The sequence below is a fragment of the Balaenoptera borealis genome (assembly GCF_965194805.1).
Source record: "Balaenoptera borealis genome assembly, chromosome: 3".
Lineage (NCBI taxonomy): Eukaryota > Metazoa > Chordata > Mammalia > Artiodactyla > Balaenopteridae > Balaenoptera > Balaenoptera borealis.
The window spans coordinates 1,666,693-1,686,011 of NC_138866.1; the positions used below are offsets into that span (position 1 = coordinate 1,666,693).

The 19,319-nt window shown below is 40.0% G+C and overlaps 1 protein-coding gene across 19 annotated transcripts in view; it reads right to left on the bottom strand.

Annotated features, from left to right (window-relative positions):
- MARK3 (microtubule affinity regulating kinase 3) overlaps positions 1-19,319 on the bottom strand; it is a 109,632-nt gene that overhangs the window by 17,039 nt on the left and 73,274 nt on the right. For 13 of the 19 annotated variants that reach the window (XM_082386336.1, XM_082386333.1, XM_082386335.1 and 10 more), the window contains 8 exons: positions 17,423-17,493; positions 12,484-12,540; positions 9,901-10,137; positions 9,622-9,741; positions 9,289-9,388; positions 8,859-8,971; positions 8,205-8,358; positions 2,424-2,641 (listed from right to left, as the gene is read on the bottom strand). In XM_082386336.1, the coding sequence (XP_082242462.1) occupies positions 2,424-2,641; positions 8,205-8,358; positions 8,859-8,971; positions 9,289-9,388; positions 9,622-9,741; positions 9,901-10,137; positions 12,484-12,540; positions 17,423-17,493 (1,070 nt within the window). The remainder of the gene's footprint in view (positions 1-2,423; positions 2,642-8,204; positions 8,359-8,858; positions 8,972-9,288; positions 9,389-9,621; positions 9,742-9,900; positions 10,138-12,483; positions 12,541-17,422; positions 17,494-19,319) is intronic. The other 6 variants (XM_082386334.1, XM_082386329.1, XM_082386327.1 and 3 more) reach the window with 3 other exon arrangements.

The following is a 19,319-nucleotide window of genomic DNA, read 5'->3' on the forward strand; positions in this document are numbered from 1 at the left end:
TCTGCAAATCCTGTATTTGGTAAAGGTTTAATATCCGGAATATATAACGAACCCTTGCAACTCAACCACAAGATGACAAACAACCCAATTTAAAAATGGGCAAAGGACTTGAATAGACATTTTTCCAAAGAAGGCATACAAATGGCCAATAAACACATGAAAAGATGCTGAACATCACTGGTCATTTAGGAAACGCAAATCAAAACCACAATGAGGTACCACTTCACACCCACCAGGATAGCTATAATTAAAAAAAACAGAAAATAACAAGTATTGGCAAGGATGTGGAGAAATAGGGACTCAAATACGGCAGGTGCGGTACACAAACTTGTACACAAATGTTTACAGCAACATTACTTATAATAACCAAAAGATAGGAACAATCTAAATGTCCATCAATGAATAAGTAGATAAACAAATTGTGGCATATAAAAAGGAATGAGTTCACCCAACAACTTGGATGAACCATGAAAATATTACGGTGAGTGAAAGAAGGCAGACACAAGAGGCTTGTGTCTAAGTATAAGGTACAAGTCCTTATATGTAAGGGGTAACAGGTCTAAGTAAGTATATATAAGCAAGAGGTATAAGTCCATTTATATGAAATCTCCAGAATAGGCAATCCTATTGGGAGAGAAAGCAGATTACTGGTTGCCGGGGGCTGAGGAAGAGAGGATTGGAGAGAGTGATTACTTAATGAGCACAGGGTGTTCTGAAGTGTTTCAGAACTAGAGAGAGGTAGAGGCTGCACAACACTGCGAATGTACTACATGCCACTGAATAGTATGCTTCAAATGGCTAATTATATGTCATGTGAATTTCACATCAATTTGTAAAAAGCTAATACTTTCAAAATTAAAAAGCAAGGAACAAAAGTCACAAGTAAAAACTTTTATCAGATAATTTTAAAACAAAGATAAAAGCAGTCACCTTTAATACAGCATGAGCAGTATAGGGAAGCTGAAGACAAATGGGAGAAAATTATAATAACATACTTCTTTCTTTTATAAATAATCATATATGAGTGGCTAATAATGCTTAGGATATACTTTCAAAAGGGGGGTGTGCAGATGAGTAGAGTGAAGGAATGGAAGTTATGAAGGCAGGGAACAAAGTCTTTTTCTTCCTCTGGTAACTGTCAACAAAAAGTGGAGGCTGAATTTAAATTGCAGGGCTATGGAATGACGATCCAATTTTACTGCATTAGGAAGCCAAACAAAAAACCTTTCCACACAGCGTTTACTCTGATAAAGCACAATATCAAAGGATGGAACACACAAAACCTTCTGGGTTCCTTTATAAGCCCCTCCCCAAGAACTGGCCAAAGGGAGCAAGCAGCACAGATTCCATGTGGGCTCCTCAGTTTGGGGTTTCTTTAGGGTAGAGGGAAGGCTTTGTCACCGCTAACTTTTAGGGAAAAATGTGGTTACAGAATATCCTTAAAATTGTTCATTCTCTGCAAATTCCTTTTTAAATTACTTTTTGAGTCTTCCAGTTATAAAATAAATAAGTTCTGGGGATGCAATGTGCAGCATGGTGACTCTAGTGAACAATACTGTAGTGCATATTTGGAAGTTGCCAAGAGGGTAAATCTAAGAAGTTCTCATCACAAGAAAAAAATTCTGTAACTGTGTATGGTGACGGATGTTAATTAGACTTAGAGATCATTTCACAATAAATACAAACATCAAATCATTAAAAAAATTACTTTTGGAGTGCTAAGAATAATAATCACTACGTTAGGTCAGAGAGAACACATTTCAATTCACGAAGAAGTTTCTGAAACTGAATAGATTCAATTTAACAAATACTACCTACTTCCTAGGGAGATTTTGTTCAGGGCAGGGATTAAGAGATGGATTCAGTTTAGCAGTATAATTTTAGACAATTACCTAACTTTTCTTCAATTTCTTCACCTTAACATTTAGCTAATAAATGAAAAAGCACTCAGCATGGTCCGTGGCACATGGTAAGGACTCAGTCAACACTCTGCATCGATAGAGCCCTTTGAGATGCAGGGCAAACACCAAATCCCTGGCAGTCAGAGCTCACAGTGCCCTGTACAGACTCCATCAGGTTTCTGTTTGCCATCACCTGTCTGTACTGTCCCCATTTGGTTTTATTCATTTCCTCTGTTAGATTATGATGTCTTTCCATATCTCAGCATCTGATACAGTCTAAAGTTTAGCAGATGTTTATGGAGTAACTAAAAACAGCCCTTGACATAAAGGATCTGATCACTCATCCAGTGGGATACGGCTCAACAAGAAATACATGCAACAGAGCAAGTGATCCTTACAGGCTGAGACTGTGCCTCGTGGCCCAGTGCGTAGGGCTTTGTAGGAGATGAACACACAGGAGCAAAATGTCTTATCATTTCAATCCTACAACCCTAGGCTGCCCTACAGTACGACCATACTTACACCGGGGACGGTGGAGCTCTTCTTGCGTTCAGGAATATCCGCCTTGTTGGGATTACTCGCGCTGCCAAGCATGGGGCTGGCTGGAGCAACTCCCTTTCCTCCAGCAGCACTGCCGCCTGGTTTCCGGGACGGAACTCCATCTTCTCTGAGGTCGCCGTCTGCAGTGCTGGTCTGACTCCTTTTCGGATACGCCACAACTGAAGGAATAGCTGGTCCAGCTAAAATACAGAGTTCACTTTTTAAAAGTCAGAATACAGTTTTATATTTTATCCTGTGAAAATGAACACTTTATAAGATGACCCAAGATTTCTATTCATCTAAGAAAATATAAGACAGTAAAAATCTTCTAAGATGCTTCCCATTCATGTATAATGTTTTCCCTATGCAATGAATTCAATTTTATTTTATTTTTTTAAAATTACCTAACCACTTTTTTTAAAAAAAATAAATTTATTTATTTATTTTTGGTTGCGTTGGATCTTCGTTGCTGCACGCGGGCTTCCTCTAGTTGCGGCGAGCGGGGGCTGCTCTTCCTTGCGGTGTGTGGGCTTCTCATTGCGGTGGCTTGTCTTGTTGCGGAGCACGGGCTCTAGATGCACGGGCTTCAGTAGTTGTGGCTCGCGAGCTCTAGAGCGCAGGCTCAGTACTTGTGCCGCACGGGCTTAGCTGCTCTGTGGCATGTGGGATCTTCCCAAACCCGTGTCCCCTGCATTGGCAGGTGGATTCTTAACTACTGTACCACCAGGGAAGTCCTGAATTCAATTTTAAAATTTCACTTATTAGTCCCTAACATTCTACTTTTTTAAAGTTGTTTTTTTTTTAACTAATAAGCTTATATAATTGTCTTTCTGAAACATGTTCACGGGGTGTTACTGGACAGATAAATAATCAAACTAACTTGATGCACACACATCATGCAGAATGAACTGGTTCACCTGGTATCTATACATCTGAGTGAATTTCATCCTTTTTGTATAAGAGATGCCGTCACCTTTTGGAAAAGAACAGTACAGATTTACAGGCTCTTTCTTTTGAAGTTTTATCTTGCATCTTTTTTAAAGCACTAATAATCTTCTAGGTAAACAGGAATTTGAGTAGACAAGGAGAGGCAGTATAAGCAAAAGAAAGCATGTTTCTCATGGAAGTGACAGGGAGGACATGGGTGGATGTTCCCAGTCAGACCCCCTCCCAGGAGGAGGATGCCTAGGGACATCTCAGGTGGGCAATTAACTGATGTCCTGCAGTAAATCACCTAGAGACTCTGATGACACAGGCGATTCGGAGTTCAAAGAATTTTGGAAATGAACGAGATAACTAGTATATTCATTATATATGACGTCCAGTGGTAATCTTAAGGAACAGCACCAAATGCTCATCATTTATGGTAGAAAAGCCTTTATATTTTAGGTCTATTAAAATATGGATGGGAGGAGGAAGAGGGAAGGGGAGGGAAGGACTGGGAGCTTGGGGTTAGTAGACGCAAACTATTACATATAGAATGGATAAACAACAAGGTCTCACTGTACAGTACAGGGAATTATACTCAATATCCTGAGATAAACCATAATGGAAAAGAATATGAAAAAGAATGTATATATGTGTATAACTGAGTCACTCTGCTGTATAGTAGAAATTAACACAACATTGTAAATCAACTATACTTCAACAGAAAAATAAATCATTAAAAAAAATGAATGGGGTGGGGTACAGTAAAGCTACTTCTAGGACAAAAATCCAAATGGTAAATCTAGGGAATTCCCTGGTGGTCCAATGGTTAGGACCCTGTGCTTTCACTGCTGAGGGCCCGGATTCAGTCCCTGGTTGGGGAGCTAAGATCCCACAAGCTGCGTGGTGTGGTAAATAAATAAGTAAATGATAACTTTATTTGGAACTGAATTAAAAGTAAACAAAGATTTGATTTATGGGAGAACAACAATCAAGTTCTCAATTTGGCAATTTTAACATATAAAACAAAGAATCAGCCAAGTATAGGGTGATACTACCCTTAATACTTCTCTTTCTTCTCAATATCATGATACATCTAATGACATTCTGAATCTTTAGGGTTACTACCAATTTGTTTTGAAACATTTATTATTGCTATTTAGAAAATTAAAAGATTTTTTTTTCATCTTAGGATTTGAGATTGTGCATGGAAACAGCTATTGATACAACCCAGTGACCTCATTCATTCAGACTGCTCCTGTTTTACTTGCACTGTGTGTTATGTGCGTGTGTATTCAGCTCTACACACTTTAATCACATGTGCAGATTCATGTGATCACCACCAGTCAAGACGAAGAACAGTTCTACCTCAAGGACCTTGTGGGCGATCCTATCACAGCCACAGCCACCTATCTTCCACCTCAAGTCCCTTCCCTAAATCCTGGCAACCGCCAATCTGTTCTCATCTCTGTAATTCCGTCATTTCAAGAATGTTATGTGAATGGAGTCAATGTAACCTTTTGAGATTGTCTCCCCCCACTCAGCATAATTCCCTTGAGATCCATCCAAATTGTTGTATTTATCAATAATTTGTTCCTTTTTATTGCTGAGTAGTGTTCCGTGGTGTGGATGTATCACACAAAAATGTGATTTTTCTTCTTCTTCTTCTTTTTTTATTTTTGGGCCGCACCGCACAGCTTGCAGGATCTTAGTTCCCTGCCCAGGGAGTGAACCTGGGCCACAACAGTGAAAGTGCCTAGAGTCCTAATTAACCACTGGACCGCCAGGGAATTCCCCAAAATATGATTTTTTAAAAAATAATTTTTATTTAATTAATTTATTTATATATTTTGTATTTTATTTTAGGCTGCGTTGGGTCTTAGTTGTGGCTCGTGGGATCTTCGTTACAGCATGCAGGATCTTTTGCTGCGGCGTGCGGGCTCCAGAGCACGTGGGCACGCAGGCACACGGGCACTCTAGTTGAGGCACGCGGGCTCAGTAGTTGTAGCATGCGGGCTTAGTTGCCCTGCAGCATAGGGGATCTTAGTTCCCTGACCAGGGATCAAACCCGAGTCCCCTGCACTGGAAGGCAGATTCTTTACTGCTGGACCACCAGGGAAGTCCCAGTTTCTTTCTTTCTTTCTTTTTTTTTTTTTAATAGTAATCTTTTATTTATTTATTTACTTTTATATTTATTTTTGGCTGTGTTGGGTCTTCGTTTCTGTGCGAGGGCTTTCTCTAGTTGCGGCAAGCGGGGGCCACTCTTCATCGTGGTGCGCGGGCCTCTTCACTATCACGGCCTCTCTTGTTGCGGAGCACAGGCTCCAGACGCGCAGGCTCAGTAGTTGTGGCTCACGGGCCTAGTTGCTCCGCGGCATGTGGGATCTTCCCAGACCAGGGCTCGAACCCGTGTCCCCTGCATTAGCAGGCAGATGCTCAGCCACTGCGCCACCAGGGAAGCCCTCTTTTTTTAATATTTACACCTTTATTCCAATTGGAATCCAACGTTGTATAAGATGTGAGAAATGGATGCAAATTTATTTTTTTTTCTGATCACTACCAACCTCCCCAATACCACTGACTGGTTAATAGAACAGTGATTCTTCACTTTCTTTTCTTTTTTTTTTTTTAAAATAAAAGAACCCCTTGAAAATCTGATGAAGATCACCCTTCCTAGAAAAAAATGTACATACATACAGGGGGGTTCACACATGGGACCGAAATTAAGAAACACAAATAAAAATTAAGTTATGATTTTACAGAAGCAGGCAGATATAAATCATTGGCATCTAGAGGTAGGGAACAAGAGGAGAGATGAGATGGGGTGGGAGGGCAAGCTAAAAGTTGGTCTGTCTATGGGCTTGTCTGCCTTCACTTGGTACCAAGTGGATGTGCTTTACTAGATTTCATTATTTGGAACCTATCTCATTTTCAGCACTTAAATGAACAGTGCCAGAGGCATAATCAAATCTTTTTTTTTTTTTTTTTGCTGACCACCATCTTCATCCCCAAAGAATGTGGAATTGGGTCAGTGATTTTCTATATACAGAATTTCTGGAAGTATTCTTTTGTGAACTTCTTTTTAATATCAGAGGCTCCAAGAAAGAAGGATGATTATTATTATAAAAGCACTACTATAAGAGGTAATGGGCGGGTTAGTGGAGACAGCCATAGGACCAGGGGCCAGGAATCCTGGGTCTGTCTCAGGCGTTCCCACTTCTATTTAAACTCAGAAGACCTGGTGAACTCTCTTGCCCTATTTCCTTATTGCTAATATGGGGGTTTGGTGAGCTCTTTTTAGCTCTAAAATTTTCTGAGCTGGGGAAAGGGATATGAGAAAACTCCATCACCAGGTTTCTTCCAGGCTTTAGGAACAAGTCCCTTTAAACTGGTTGATTTAGAGCAACACGTAGGCATTTTGCTAATTGCTCTGCAGTACACAGAAAACCCCTCCTTGTAAGCAACTAATATGAGCACAAGAGACAGAGACCCAGATCAACACTTGGTTTACAAATGCCACCTGCACAAATCCTGGCATCAGACAGGTTCTGAGCTCTCAGTTATACCCTAGAAAACAGCAGACATATAGACAGTTTACTGACAGTGTCAGTACCATGTGCTGCTTTGGCCCAAACCATATAGAGAGGCAGCAGCAGCAGGGAGAGAAATGGAAACCAAAGCGTCATCACTTTTGGTACAAAACCAAAGCTGCAGACACCTGGAATACTCTGCGCAATTCTAAGTGCCACATCTCAAGGTGAAAGAATGGAGGTGGACAAAGTCCAGAGAAGGGAAATGAACTGAACAAAGAGATGAATGGGTGTTTCATGTGAGGATGTATTTTTAAAAGTTAGGACCAGGCCAACATAAATTCGGTTCCTGCACGCTGGAATTAAAGGAAATAATAATATGTGAATAAACACACACCTACTAGAGTCTCTGAATTCCAACAAATGGGGCTGCCTTGAAGGTAGAATAACTGTCAAGTTTGGTAAGCATATCCTTTAGGGTCTTAAGTCTCATGAAATATTCACTTCTATGGTGAAAACTTTTAAGAGTGAGGGTGATTAGACACACCAACAGCTAGAGTGTGGCTGAGAAAGACACATGTCAAAAATTTAAACCAATTAAGGCAAAACTGAGATACTATACATTTTCCAGGGCTGTGCTGTCCAATGTGGTAGCCACTGGCTGCACATGGCTTTATAAATTTAACTGAGACAAAACTGAAAATCATTTCCACAGTTCAAGTGCTCAACAGTCACATGTGGCTAAGGCTTCCACCCGGCCAGGCCTTACTCAATAAAAGCCTACTGAGGGACTTCCCTGGTGGCGCAGTGGGTTCGATCCCTGGTCCGGGAAGATCCCACATGCTGCGGAGCAACTAAGCCCGTGCGCCATAACTACTGAGCCTGCGCCCTACAGCCCGCGAGCCACAACTACAGAAGCTCGTGCTCCTAGAGCCCGTGCTCCGCAACAAAGAGAAGCCACCGCAATGAGAAGCCCGCGCACTGCAACGAAGAGTAGCCCCCACTCGCTACAACTAGACAAAGCTTGCGCGCAGCAACGAAGACCCAACGCAGCCAAAAATAAATAAATAAATTAATTTAAAAAAAAAAAAAAAAAAAAAAAAGCTTACTGAGTGTACCAAGGAGATCAGAGCCTTGAGATAAATATGCCAGAACCTGCAGGACTGCTTTGAAAGAAACGTCAAGAAGGGAAATCAAGCAACTCCAACCCCAGTAGTCCATAAGCAAAAGGATGCTTCCAGTGTTAGGAGGCCTCCTGATTAACAGGAGGCTCCGGGAGAACACACTGGAATGGCCTCAGACTTACCATGGTCACTGTACCGCCTCTGCTTCTGGCTTGAAGAAACACTTCTCTGTACTTTGTGGTGAGGAGACTGGCCAGTACTGTTGTTGAGGTCGCTGCTTGGCCTAACCTTAGCAAGTGAAAGATTGCTGCTAGAACTGGAATCACTAGCATCCAGCTAAGAGAAAATGAGAAAAACAGAGCAAACCACAACACGAGCCCAAATGGTTTATTATGAAACTAAACTTACAATACACAAACCTCTCATAAGTAGTTCATTTAGAGAGAAGAATCACAGTGTACAAAAATGACAACCCTAAACTCAGGCAAAAGTATTTTTCTGACTGCTGGAAAAACTCACACAAGGATAAATATTTACGTTCTTCTTTCCAGGCTTTTTCAAAAAACTTAAAACGCTCTATTTATTTCATCTGATACTTTACATCATTTAAAAACTACTAATGACTATAGGTTAACTTAATGAAAGCCAAATTATTAAAGGTTATTATCTTAAAGTTAAAATAGTATCTCATAATAGTCATAGGAGTTAGATTAGTTATTTGAAGGTAAATTTTAAAATATTATCAAATGTTATACACACTAAAAAAAAACGAAGAGTTTACATGAGCTAATAATTCACAAAAAGGATATTGCAGGCTTTTATCTGATTATTCTTACCTCTGAAGATTTTCTCCCCAACAACAAGTATGTAGCTGTGATTTCATCATATTTCATCTTACTAAGAGATTCTTGAATTTCGTCTTGTGAATATCCCATTCCCACCATAATATCTAAAAGAAGGGTATAATATAGTTTATGTGTTTCGTTTGGTTAAGAAATCATTATGTTACAGGGTAAAATAATTTCCTTTATTTGACCCAAAAGATCACACATTTTCTAACATAAACGGGCAGTTGGCTTATTTCTGAGTTACTGAGTGCTATTACAGGAAACTGCAGATAAGTTCCTAAATATGACAAAACATATAAGCTGATTCATGTAACTTATGCTTAACTTCCCATTATCCCCATTTTAGGCATACACATATGAATCAAAACAGAAATATGTTACCTGTACACACACCAACATGCAGGCACAGAATAATTACCTATCCTTTTCTGGTCTGAGATGTCCAGTTCTGGTTCAACAAACGGTTTTAGTTCATCTTCCTCATGCCCTGCATTGATCCACCTGTCCTTCATGATTTGCTGAAAGGTTCATTAGCAGCATAAAATGAAACATTCTGATAATCACAATATTTAGGAAAGCTTATTTTCAACATTTCATCGATTATGGCTCAAAGGATAACTTTTAAAAAATGTCTCAATGTTACTTAAAAAACCCCAGGATAGTATTCAATACATCATACAAACCAAGCAAAGTTCTAAAATTACTTTAAAGACTCTCCAAAGTTGTTCCTTATTTCCAGTTATGTGATTACCTCTAGAGTGCCTCGTTTTATTGGATTTAGCACCAGGAAACGTTTGAGAAGGTTTTCACAGTCTGTGGACATGTAGAAAGGGATTCTGTATTTCCCTCTTAATACTCTCTCTCTCAGTTCCTTTGGGGAGGTAGAGAGGAAAGAAAACTAGTGAGTCAACTTTTAGGTTAAAAAAGAACTCAAAGAACCCCACTGAAACAACATTAACACATTAACTCTTATCATTTTATAAAATCCTTTTAGCTTTCTGAAGAACACGGATGCAACCACTTCTTATACCTTTAGGTTCTGTCCATCAAAGGGGAGCGACCCGCTGACTAAAGTGTAAAGAATGACGCCGAGGCTCCACACGTCCACTTCCGGCCCGTCGTACTTCTTGCCCTGGAAGAGCTCTGGGGCTGCATACGGAGGACTGCCACAAAACGTATCCAGTTTACTGCCAACAGTAAATTCATTGCTAAAACCAAAGTCAGCTATTTTAATGTTCATATCAGCATCTAACAATAGATTTTCAGCCTAGAGGGAAAACACCAAGACAAAAATGAAATTTAACCAAAATATAATCAGAACTGTGATAGAATCAGGCATTTCACAAAAGCTTTTTGTAATGATGTAAAGTTAATATATCCTAATGAATAAGAAAACATTCTTTCTAGAGAAAAAAAATAGGAGCTAAATCAGAATTCCTCATTTTTCAGCATTAATAACCAGTAACAGATATGAGGTGTAGTCATCCCTCAGTCTTCTTAGGGGACTGGTTCTAGGACCCCCTGTGGATACCATAATCCATCATCATACCAAACGGTATAGTACAGCCAGCCCTCCTTAGCCACAGATGCAGAACCCGGGGATACGGAGGCCCAACTGTAAAGATTGACTCTAGCACTAATTATACAGCAAATGTCCATGATCAATAAAATTTTTAAAGAGCTTTTTAAGAATAAGGGGCTTTTAAAAAATAGATACTTGCTTTAGGTGGATAGTCACATTTCAAAAACACTGCTAAGTAAGCTGTATAATGGCTATTATTGAGGAGGGAGCATCCTAAACTTCATTCAAGATAGAGATCACAGTCTTTTCCACTTGTTTCAACAAACATTTACCACGTGGCAATTACACACCAGATGTTATATTAGTGTCTGGATATATAGACAGACAGGGTCCTGCCCTCAAAAAGCTGACAATTTAGAAAAATAAGCAGCTACACTCTTGGGCCTAACTGCTGTGACAGATAAGTGGGGAGTCATGGGCCCAGCACTGAAAGATATGGTACGGCTTCCTAGAGGGGATGAAACTGAAACTGCTGCCTGGAAGATTAGTTGATAGTAGTGGGTGTGTTAACGGGAGGTATTTGAAGCAGAATAAACAGTGTGAAAACTCTGCTGAGACAGAACACGTTTTCCTCAAGAAACTGAAAGGCAGTGTGTGGTAGAGAGATGCAGAGAGACACAGCTGGGGACGGGGCCATGCCTGAATTACAAAGGGCCAGCCCAGTGACTTGTAGTCAGGAAGTTTGGGTTTGTAACCTAAGGGCAACAGGAAGCCACTGAAAAAGTCATTCAAGCGGGAAATGACAATCTTGTTTGTGTTTTTAAAGGACCATTCTGGTTACAATGTAGGAAACAGACATGGAAGAAAGAGGCAAAATTGGAAGCAGGGAAGACGAGGCAAGAGGCTAGTGTGGTAATCAGGTATGAGATATGCTGGTGGTCTGGACTAGGAGAGTGAGTGGGGACAGAAAAGAGTGAGCTCAAGTGATACTCAGGAAACAGCAGCAAAAAGACCTGGGGTCTGAGTGGACGGCAGAGTAAAGGAGAGAGGGGCACCTGAAGGACAGTCACCACAATGAGAAATAAAAATTCAAGTTTAGGAAGGAAGAGTTTAGGTGTTGAACTTGCTGAACCCGAGCTACCTGAGGGATGCTGAGGTGAAGGTGTCCTTTTGTCAGCTGGACACTAAATCCTAGAAGAGAGCTCCGGCTGCAGGAATGGATCTGGGGGTCATCAACATATAGGTGGCCACTGCAGCTACTGGAGTGGACGTGAATGCAGCAAGGGTGGGTGAGCAGAGAACAAGCAAATCGATAACAGTTATGTCAGGAGAAAGAATAAGTGAATATCAAGTTAAGAGAGAATCTAAACAATGTTTAGAGAAATACAGCTGCGAAGGTGAAGAGGAAAAAAAGGGTGTACCAGGAAGGGGAATCGGGGTGCGGAGGTTTTTCGGTAAAAGAGGGTATAAACTTGAGCATGTTTTTATACATGCTGCTAGTGACACGCCAGCAGAGAGGGAGGGCGGATGAAGAAGGGAAAGATGGGAGGAAACAGAGTGAAGCAGCCCCTGGAAGGACACAGGACCCAGAACACAGAGGCAGGGTCAGCAGAGGCACCCCGCTGTCCTGTAACGAGGGAAATCCTGGAAGGTTAAGGGTGGATGCAGGTGCAGGTGGGAAAGAGGGAGTTTCTGCCTGGTGTTTCTATTCTCTCTGTGAAATAGGAAACCTTATCCTATGCCAGGAGTGCGGGCAGAGGTGGAGAACCGTGAAGCAGGTCTCATTTAAACACCGCTGCTGTTAACAAGAGAGAATGCGGACTAGAAAAACAGAAAGGGATGCCAGGCAGCACTGAGGACACTGTCCAGGTGAGAGCGCGCATTTCTGGAGGCCCCCATCTGTTTGGTGGTAGGATGATTTTTCTCCAGAGACCAACTATGAGCTGCCTTAACTGAAATGTAAAATATATCTTAGGATTTTTAAAAAAAATTAATAACACATTCTAATCTATGCCTCCTTTATGTCATGAGCACTGGGAGAACTGAGCACACACAAGGCAAGTGTACACTAGTAAGGGCACTATGACTCACCTTGAGGTCTCTGTGAACGATCCGCTTTTGGTGGCAGTACTGGACTGCAGACACTATCTGGACAGGAGAGATGCAAGGCTATTAGTCATCGCCGGTGCAGACTACTCAGTGAGCACTCACTTCAATGTCTGTGTGGATCTCTAAATATAATTTTCTCATGCTTTGAACTTTTCAATTTGGAGAGATTGAGTGCAAGAAGAGCGAAGTGAGGCTGTTCTTCCTGTTCTTTCTAATTTTAACTAGAAAGTCTCTTCTTGAGCCCTGCCCTCGATCAGAAGGCTCTGGTGCAACTTCTGCACGCCCACGTTGTCAACTCACAACCAAGCCGGCAGATACGGACTATTCGCACTGGGTGTTTATCCAGGTTGGTTCTCCCCAGCCAGTCCCTACAACACCCTCTTCCTTTTGGCTAATGTAGGTTCAAGGACAGCAAAAATGACTTAACTTCTCTGAGGACCAGTTTCCTCTTCCTTAAAATGGAAGGATGAATGTTGTAATGTATGTGAACTACAAACTATGAAAACTATTATGTGCTTTATCAATAAGAATCCCTCCTACTCTCAGCAAATGACATGCTTTCATTTAGCCAACTTTTGATTACTCCTGTGATTAGTGCTGTTATTATTATTATTTTTTTGGCTGCGCCGTGTGGCTTGTGGGATCTTAGTTCCCCGAGCAGGGATTGAATCTGGGCCCTCGGCAGTGAAAGTGCGGAGTCCCAAACACTGGACTGCCAGGGAATTCCCTGATTGGCACTGTTAAATAACTGCTCTACTGAAATTTCACACTTACTAGCAATTTTTAAGTCTCCTTGTCTAATTATAAAACTTTTATATCCTTATTATAAAAACTTTAGGAAATACAGAAAAGTACATACAAGAATATGCTTTTATAACCAGCAAATAGAGATGACATCTCCTGTTATTCTGGTGCATTTGCCTCTAGTCTCTACTTTGGTATTACATATGTGTATTTAAATATATATGATTACACATCTACAAAACTGGGGTTATAATGAAAATACTGCTTGTTTCTCCAAATCATCATCAACTTTGTTGTAAGCAACATGCACGTAACTACACTGGACACAAAAACTCAGAGAGGGCTGTTCTATTGGTTGCTATTTTGGTTCAGAATAAGCAGGAAGGATAAGCTGGGCTGGGGTTAGGGTGGGAATGATGCCAAAATCAAGGCTTCACTAAGCAGCTTCATACTTTATAAAGTGCATATGCAGAAGACCAGCCCACTCATAATCAACTAAAGGTACACAAATTCCAATGCCAAAATATTGGTTTTAGAGCATCTGTTAACAATTACACTGCTCTATTCTGTCAGCATGAAAACTGGGAAAGTGAAATATCGATAGATTTGTTTCCCTCAAAGTAACAGGTTTATTGCCTAGGAAGGACATAGGTAAATTTTATCTTACTTCTGCCTGATCAAATTTTCCCTGTTCCCCCCAACCCGGCCCCCATATTGAGATTTCTCTCATAGGTTATTTTCAAATTCTGCTTCCGAACCAGATTTGACAATGTCCTACCCTTTCTCAAAGAGAATTTCTCTTCTTTTACCTCCAAACAGCTCAAAGCTAACCTGATGCCACAATAACCTGAAAGTACTCAACTTTCAATTATTGCTTTTTTGCGTTCTGCTTTTAAGGCAAAAGCAGTTATTTCCAAAGAAGGCTGACAACCCAGATGTTTCCCAGGTGAAATAAGAATGCACGCCTAATTCACCTCCAGCCACACATGAAAGAACAGAGGCAGCAACACCAGCAACCCACCCAGAAAGAGCTAAGGAAAGAAGATGGAGCCAGGAACCTCTTCTCTCTCTTTGAAAAGAATGAGAGCTCAGCCAAAACATTAAAACAGCATAAACAGTAACAAGTATGAGAGTGGGGAAGAAAATGGGAAGAGGGAAAGCCATCTGCTGATGAATATGGAAAGAAGGGCCTATTTTTGACAGAAAACAGATCAAGCATAGTGTACTCTGTGTGTGGCATACCTTTCTCTTTGTAATAAATAGGAAAACTTTATATTTCATCAAACTAATAATGACATAAACTTTTGGAAGGCATGGCAATTAGAAACAGAGAAAAGTGGAAGCACCAATATGCCTGATCCTTCCAGGTTTAGTAAGTGGACTTAAGGAAATACTATGGCAGGAGAAAAGATTACATTAATTGTAAGCACTGTAAATCAAGCCAGTAATTGTACAAGTACATAAACTCTCTTTTCTGGACCAACTAACAGGTCCCTCAAATAATGCTTCAGAATTTCCGCAGGAAATTAAGATAAGAAGCTGCGTGATAAATGTCCAAGTATCCCTGACAAGTCAGACCCCACCTGGGGGATGGGCGGAGATGGAAGAAGAGAGGACAGGTCTAAGCACTGAACTGCTTCCCTGGAGAAGGTCCAGGCTCAAACCTGCTGCTGCCCGCTGGCAAGAGTCTTTTCCTCACAGTCAATAAATCATATTTGCATACACATTTGCAAGTCAGATAGATTCATCTGAGTGGGAAGGAATTTCAGTTTTATGAGGCAAAAAAATCTTGACTTTTAGGTGGTCAATTTATAAAAATTAAGAGTACAGTTATGGGGCTTCCCTGGTGGCACAGTGGTTAAGAATCCACCTGCCAATGCAGGGGACATGGGTTCGAACCCTGGTCCAGGAAGATCCCACATGCCGCAGAGCAAATAAGCCTGTGCGCCACAACTACTGAGCCTGTGCTCTAGAGCCCGCGAGCCACAACTACTCAGCCCATGTGCCACAACTACTGAAGCCCACGTGCCACAACTACTGAAGCCCACGTGCCTAGAGGCTGTGCTCCACAACAAGAGAAGCCACCGCAATGAGAAGCCCGCGCACCACAATGAAGAGTAGCCCCCTGCTCACTGCAACTAGAGGAAGCCTGCGTGCAGCAATGAAGACCCAACACACCCAAAAATAAAATAAATAAAATAAAAATTAAAAAAAAAAAAAGAGTACAGTTATGGAAAGGGCCAAACAGACTTGTTTTGTAATAAAGAGAAATTTGAGCTTCCTTCCATAGACCACAGGATAAAATGATATCAGAACTGGAAAGGATTTCAGAATTAATCAAGTATAACTTCCTCTTTATATAGCTAGAAAAACTGAGGATCAGAGAATTTAAATGATGGCCAAAGTCAATTTCAACTTTGATATTTAAGAGGTTTTAATTCAAAGTACCATTAGTACTTTTTTTTTTTTTAATTTATTTATTTTTGGCTTCACTGGGTCTTCGTTGCTGCGTGCAGGCTTTCTCTAGCTGTGGCGGGCGGGGGCTACTCTTCATTGCCGTGTGCGGGCTTCTCATTGCGGTGGCTTCTCTTGTTGAGGAGCACGGGCTCTAGGTGTGTGGGTTTCAGTAGTTGTGGCTCACGGGTTCTAGAGCACAGGCTCAGTAGTTGTGGCACGTGGGCTCAGTAGTTGTGGCGCACGGGCTTAGTTGCTCTGCAGCATGTGGGATCTTCCTGGACCAGGGCTTGAACTTGTGTCCCCTGCATTGGCAGGCGGACTCCCAACCACTGCGCCACTAGGGAAGTCCCCCATTAGTACTTTTAAATCAAATTAAATTTAAGCAACAGCAAAAGTTAAGAAACTTATTTATAAGTCCTTAACTGTAAACACTAGACTAAGCAAATCAAGAGAGGCAACTGTTAAGAGAAATCTTGAAAATCGGTTAAACTTGCCTTTCTAAATATTGTGAAACCCTTAAAGACTCCTACCTATACTTCTACCTTAACAACCTTAAATGTTAATAAAACAAACATTTAAAGGTTCTGAGAGAAATGAGGTTATATTGCCATTTAAATACAGAACTTAAAACTATGGGAGGACAGCGTTAATTAAGAAGTAATAAAGTACCTGCTCCTTCCTTTAATCTAAAACAGGGGTGGGCAAATTATGGTCTGTAGGCTCAATCTGGCCCACCACTTGTTTTTGCAAATAAAGTATCGTTGGGACACAATCATATGAGTGTATTTATTCACATATTGTCTAAGCTGCTTCTGTGCTACTACAGCAGAGTTAAATAGTTGCAACAGACTGTATGGCCTACAAAGCCTAGAATATTTACTACCTGGCACTTTACAGAAAGAGTTTGCTGATTCCTAATCTAAGTAAGACCACATCATAATGATTAAGAATTTTAGTCCTGCAGTCAGAGGACCTGTCTCTGACTCAATGGTAGGTTTCCTACTTGCCAGGCATCAAATTTTGGGCAAATTATTTAGTCTTCCTGTGCCTCAGTTTCCTTATCTTTAGCAAATGGCCATAATACTCTTTACTCACAAAGCTGCTGCAAGATTTACATTAATGTAGGTAAAGCACTTATCCCAATATTTAGCAGGTAATGATCAATCAATAAATAGTAATCGTTATTAGAGAGTTAAGTCACCTTTATGTTTAAAACCTATTTATTAAAATGAGTGTCTCTTTAAGGCCATGGGGTAAAGAAAGCAAGAAGGTAAGCCATTAATTCACAGGTTAAGTTCTGTTTGGTTTTGGTTTATGTAAGACAAAACTAATGATGAATTTTGGGATTGTGACACTTCTTGGTAAAAACTTGGAAATGGTTTTCTTTAATGAAATCTCAAGTGTTTGCAAGGCTCTTGTTTTTTAAGGCTCAACTGTCAAAAAACTAAGGTTAAGAGTGGGACTGAAAAAAAAAAAAAAGAGTGGGACTAAAATTTCAATTACAAAGCTAGAACTAGAACCCATGGTTGCCTCTAGCACAGTGCCTTAGGCATGAAAGCACTTAATAAATTAATAAATTTTTGTTGTGTTGAACTGAACGGCCAAACCCTGATCCATTCTATGGGCCTTATGACATTTATAGAGGCAAACACTTGTTTGCTTTAGGGTTTAAGCAAGAAAACATATTAAATCAATAAATTAAAGGTGCAGCAATCCATACCTGTCTAAATTTAGCTCTTGCTTCTTTTTCCTTCATTCTTCCATGTGCAACCAAATAGTCAAACACTTCACCTATAATTGAGAGAAATAAAAGTAAGCAGAAGTCCTACTTCTGAGCATTAACTTTCCCATAAACTGAAAATGTTTCACTTTTAGCAATGCTCTAATTTTAATTTTTAAAATACAGGTATGAAGATAAACAGAAATATGTGGAATCTGAACTAACTTAGCCTTAACTATAGGCAAAGTTTATAGACAAAATCTTTTAAGCCAAAGATAAGCCTTAACATTAAATTCTCATATGTTTAAATTATTACAACTTTTATTTTAAAGGTTGTTTCCAGTATGCTTTAATAAAAACTTGGCAATGAAAAGTGAAAGTTAAAATGGTTAAGTTATTTGTGTTAAAAGAAGATGTCTTCACTATAGGACCATGACAAAAAAGCATTTCCTGAATATACTCATTCATTCAACAAATAATTACTGAGTGTCTACTAACTGCTGAGAACCGTTCTAGGCTCTGGGGAAACATAGCAGTGAACAAAGCAAACTCCTTTTCCTCATGGAGTTTACACTCTAGGAGGGGGTAGACAGAAATAAACAAACAAATGAATATACAGTATATCAGATTATAAAAAGTACTGTGGAGAAAAGTCAGGGGAAAGAAACAGGAAGTGTGTTTGTGTGTGTAAGCACTGTGCTGACTACTATGAGGGAGTGGACACTAGTTATCTGGGAGAAAGATTCTAGACAGAGACAAGAGCAAGGAGGCCATGAGGCTGGAGAAGCGTGAACAAGGGAAAAGGGAGGTGCTGAACGAGCACAGAGATGGTAGGAGAAGCGAGATCAAGAAGAGTCCTGTGGGTGCTGTTCTAAGTGAGAGGAGAAGCAGAGGAGAACATGAAATGACTGGCTTCTTAAAGGATCACTCTGGCTGCTAGAGGGAGAAGAGGGTTAACGCTGAGGAAGGGACCGGGAAACCAACTGGGAAGAGCGCAATATTCAGGACAAGAAAGAGGGTGGCCGGGCCTAGAGTGGGAAACGGCAGTGGTGGTGACAAGTGGGGAGATTCAGGACACAGTGCAAAGGAAAAGCCAATAGAACTCGCTGGTGGATGTCTAGGTGGTAGTTTTACACAGTATTAATTCCTCAGGGAAGAGAAGTGACATTTCAAGGAACCTATCAGTACTGCCAATTGCTTATCAATTTGGAATAAAGAAACACCTCTGAAATCAACCAAGAGTACTAATTTACCAAATTGGATATAAAATGTGTTTGGGAAAAAAAATCACATTTACTTCATACAAATAAAGAATATTTCCATCAGCTTAGTGACAACAGTTAACTAAAATATTTTGATACTTAAAAAACGCTTAGTTTCAGGACTTAAATATTTTTGAGGAAAAGGTTATTCTGAACTGTACATTAATATCTGACTTAAACTTTTAGCCCTAACTTTGAATAAATTTTAAAATAATAAATGGGTATAAATATTTTCAAGTTATCACTGACTGCCTAATGATCTTTTAAAAGGAATTACCTATTGCTAATTTATACTACGCAATTCATTTAACTATGATGAATTATAAAATTAAATGTCAGCTCAGTAAAATGTCAGTATTTTCTATGCGAATGACCTTTCTATTTGCAGAAAAATATACTATATCAAAACAAGTAGTTAAAAAGTGAAAACAAAGATGCATGCATAACATACGTAACAGTTTTGACTTTTTAGAAAAACTTAATGGATTAAACCCAGTAGTTGTAGAGTCACACAGATAAAGTCCAAGTCTGTCAATATAATTTTAAAATATTTTAAAATTCAAACGCAATATAAACCTGTTAAGAGATTTTGGAACCATAAAGTCACAGTCACTAAGTTATAAACCAGGAATACA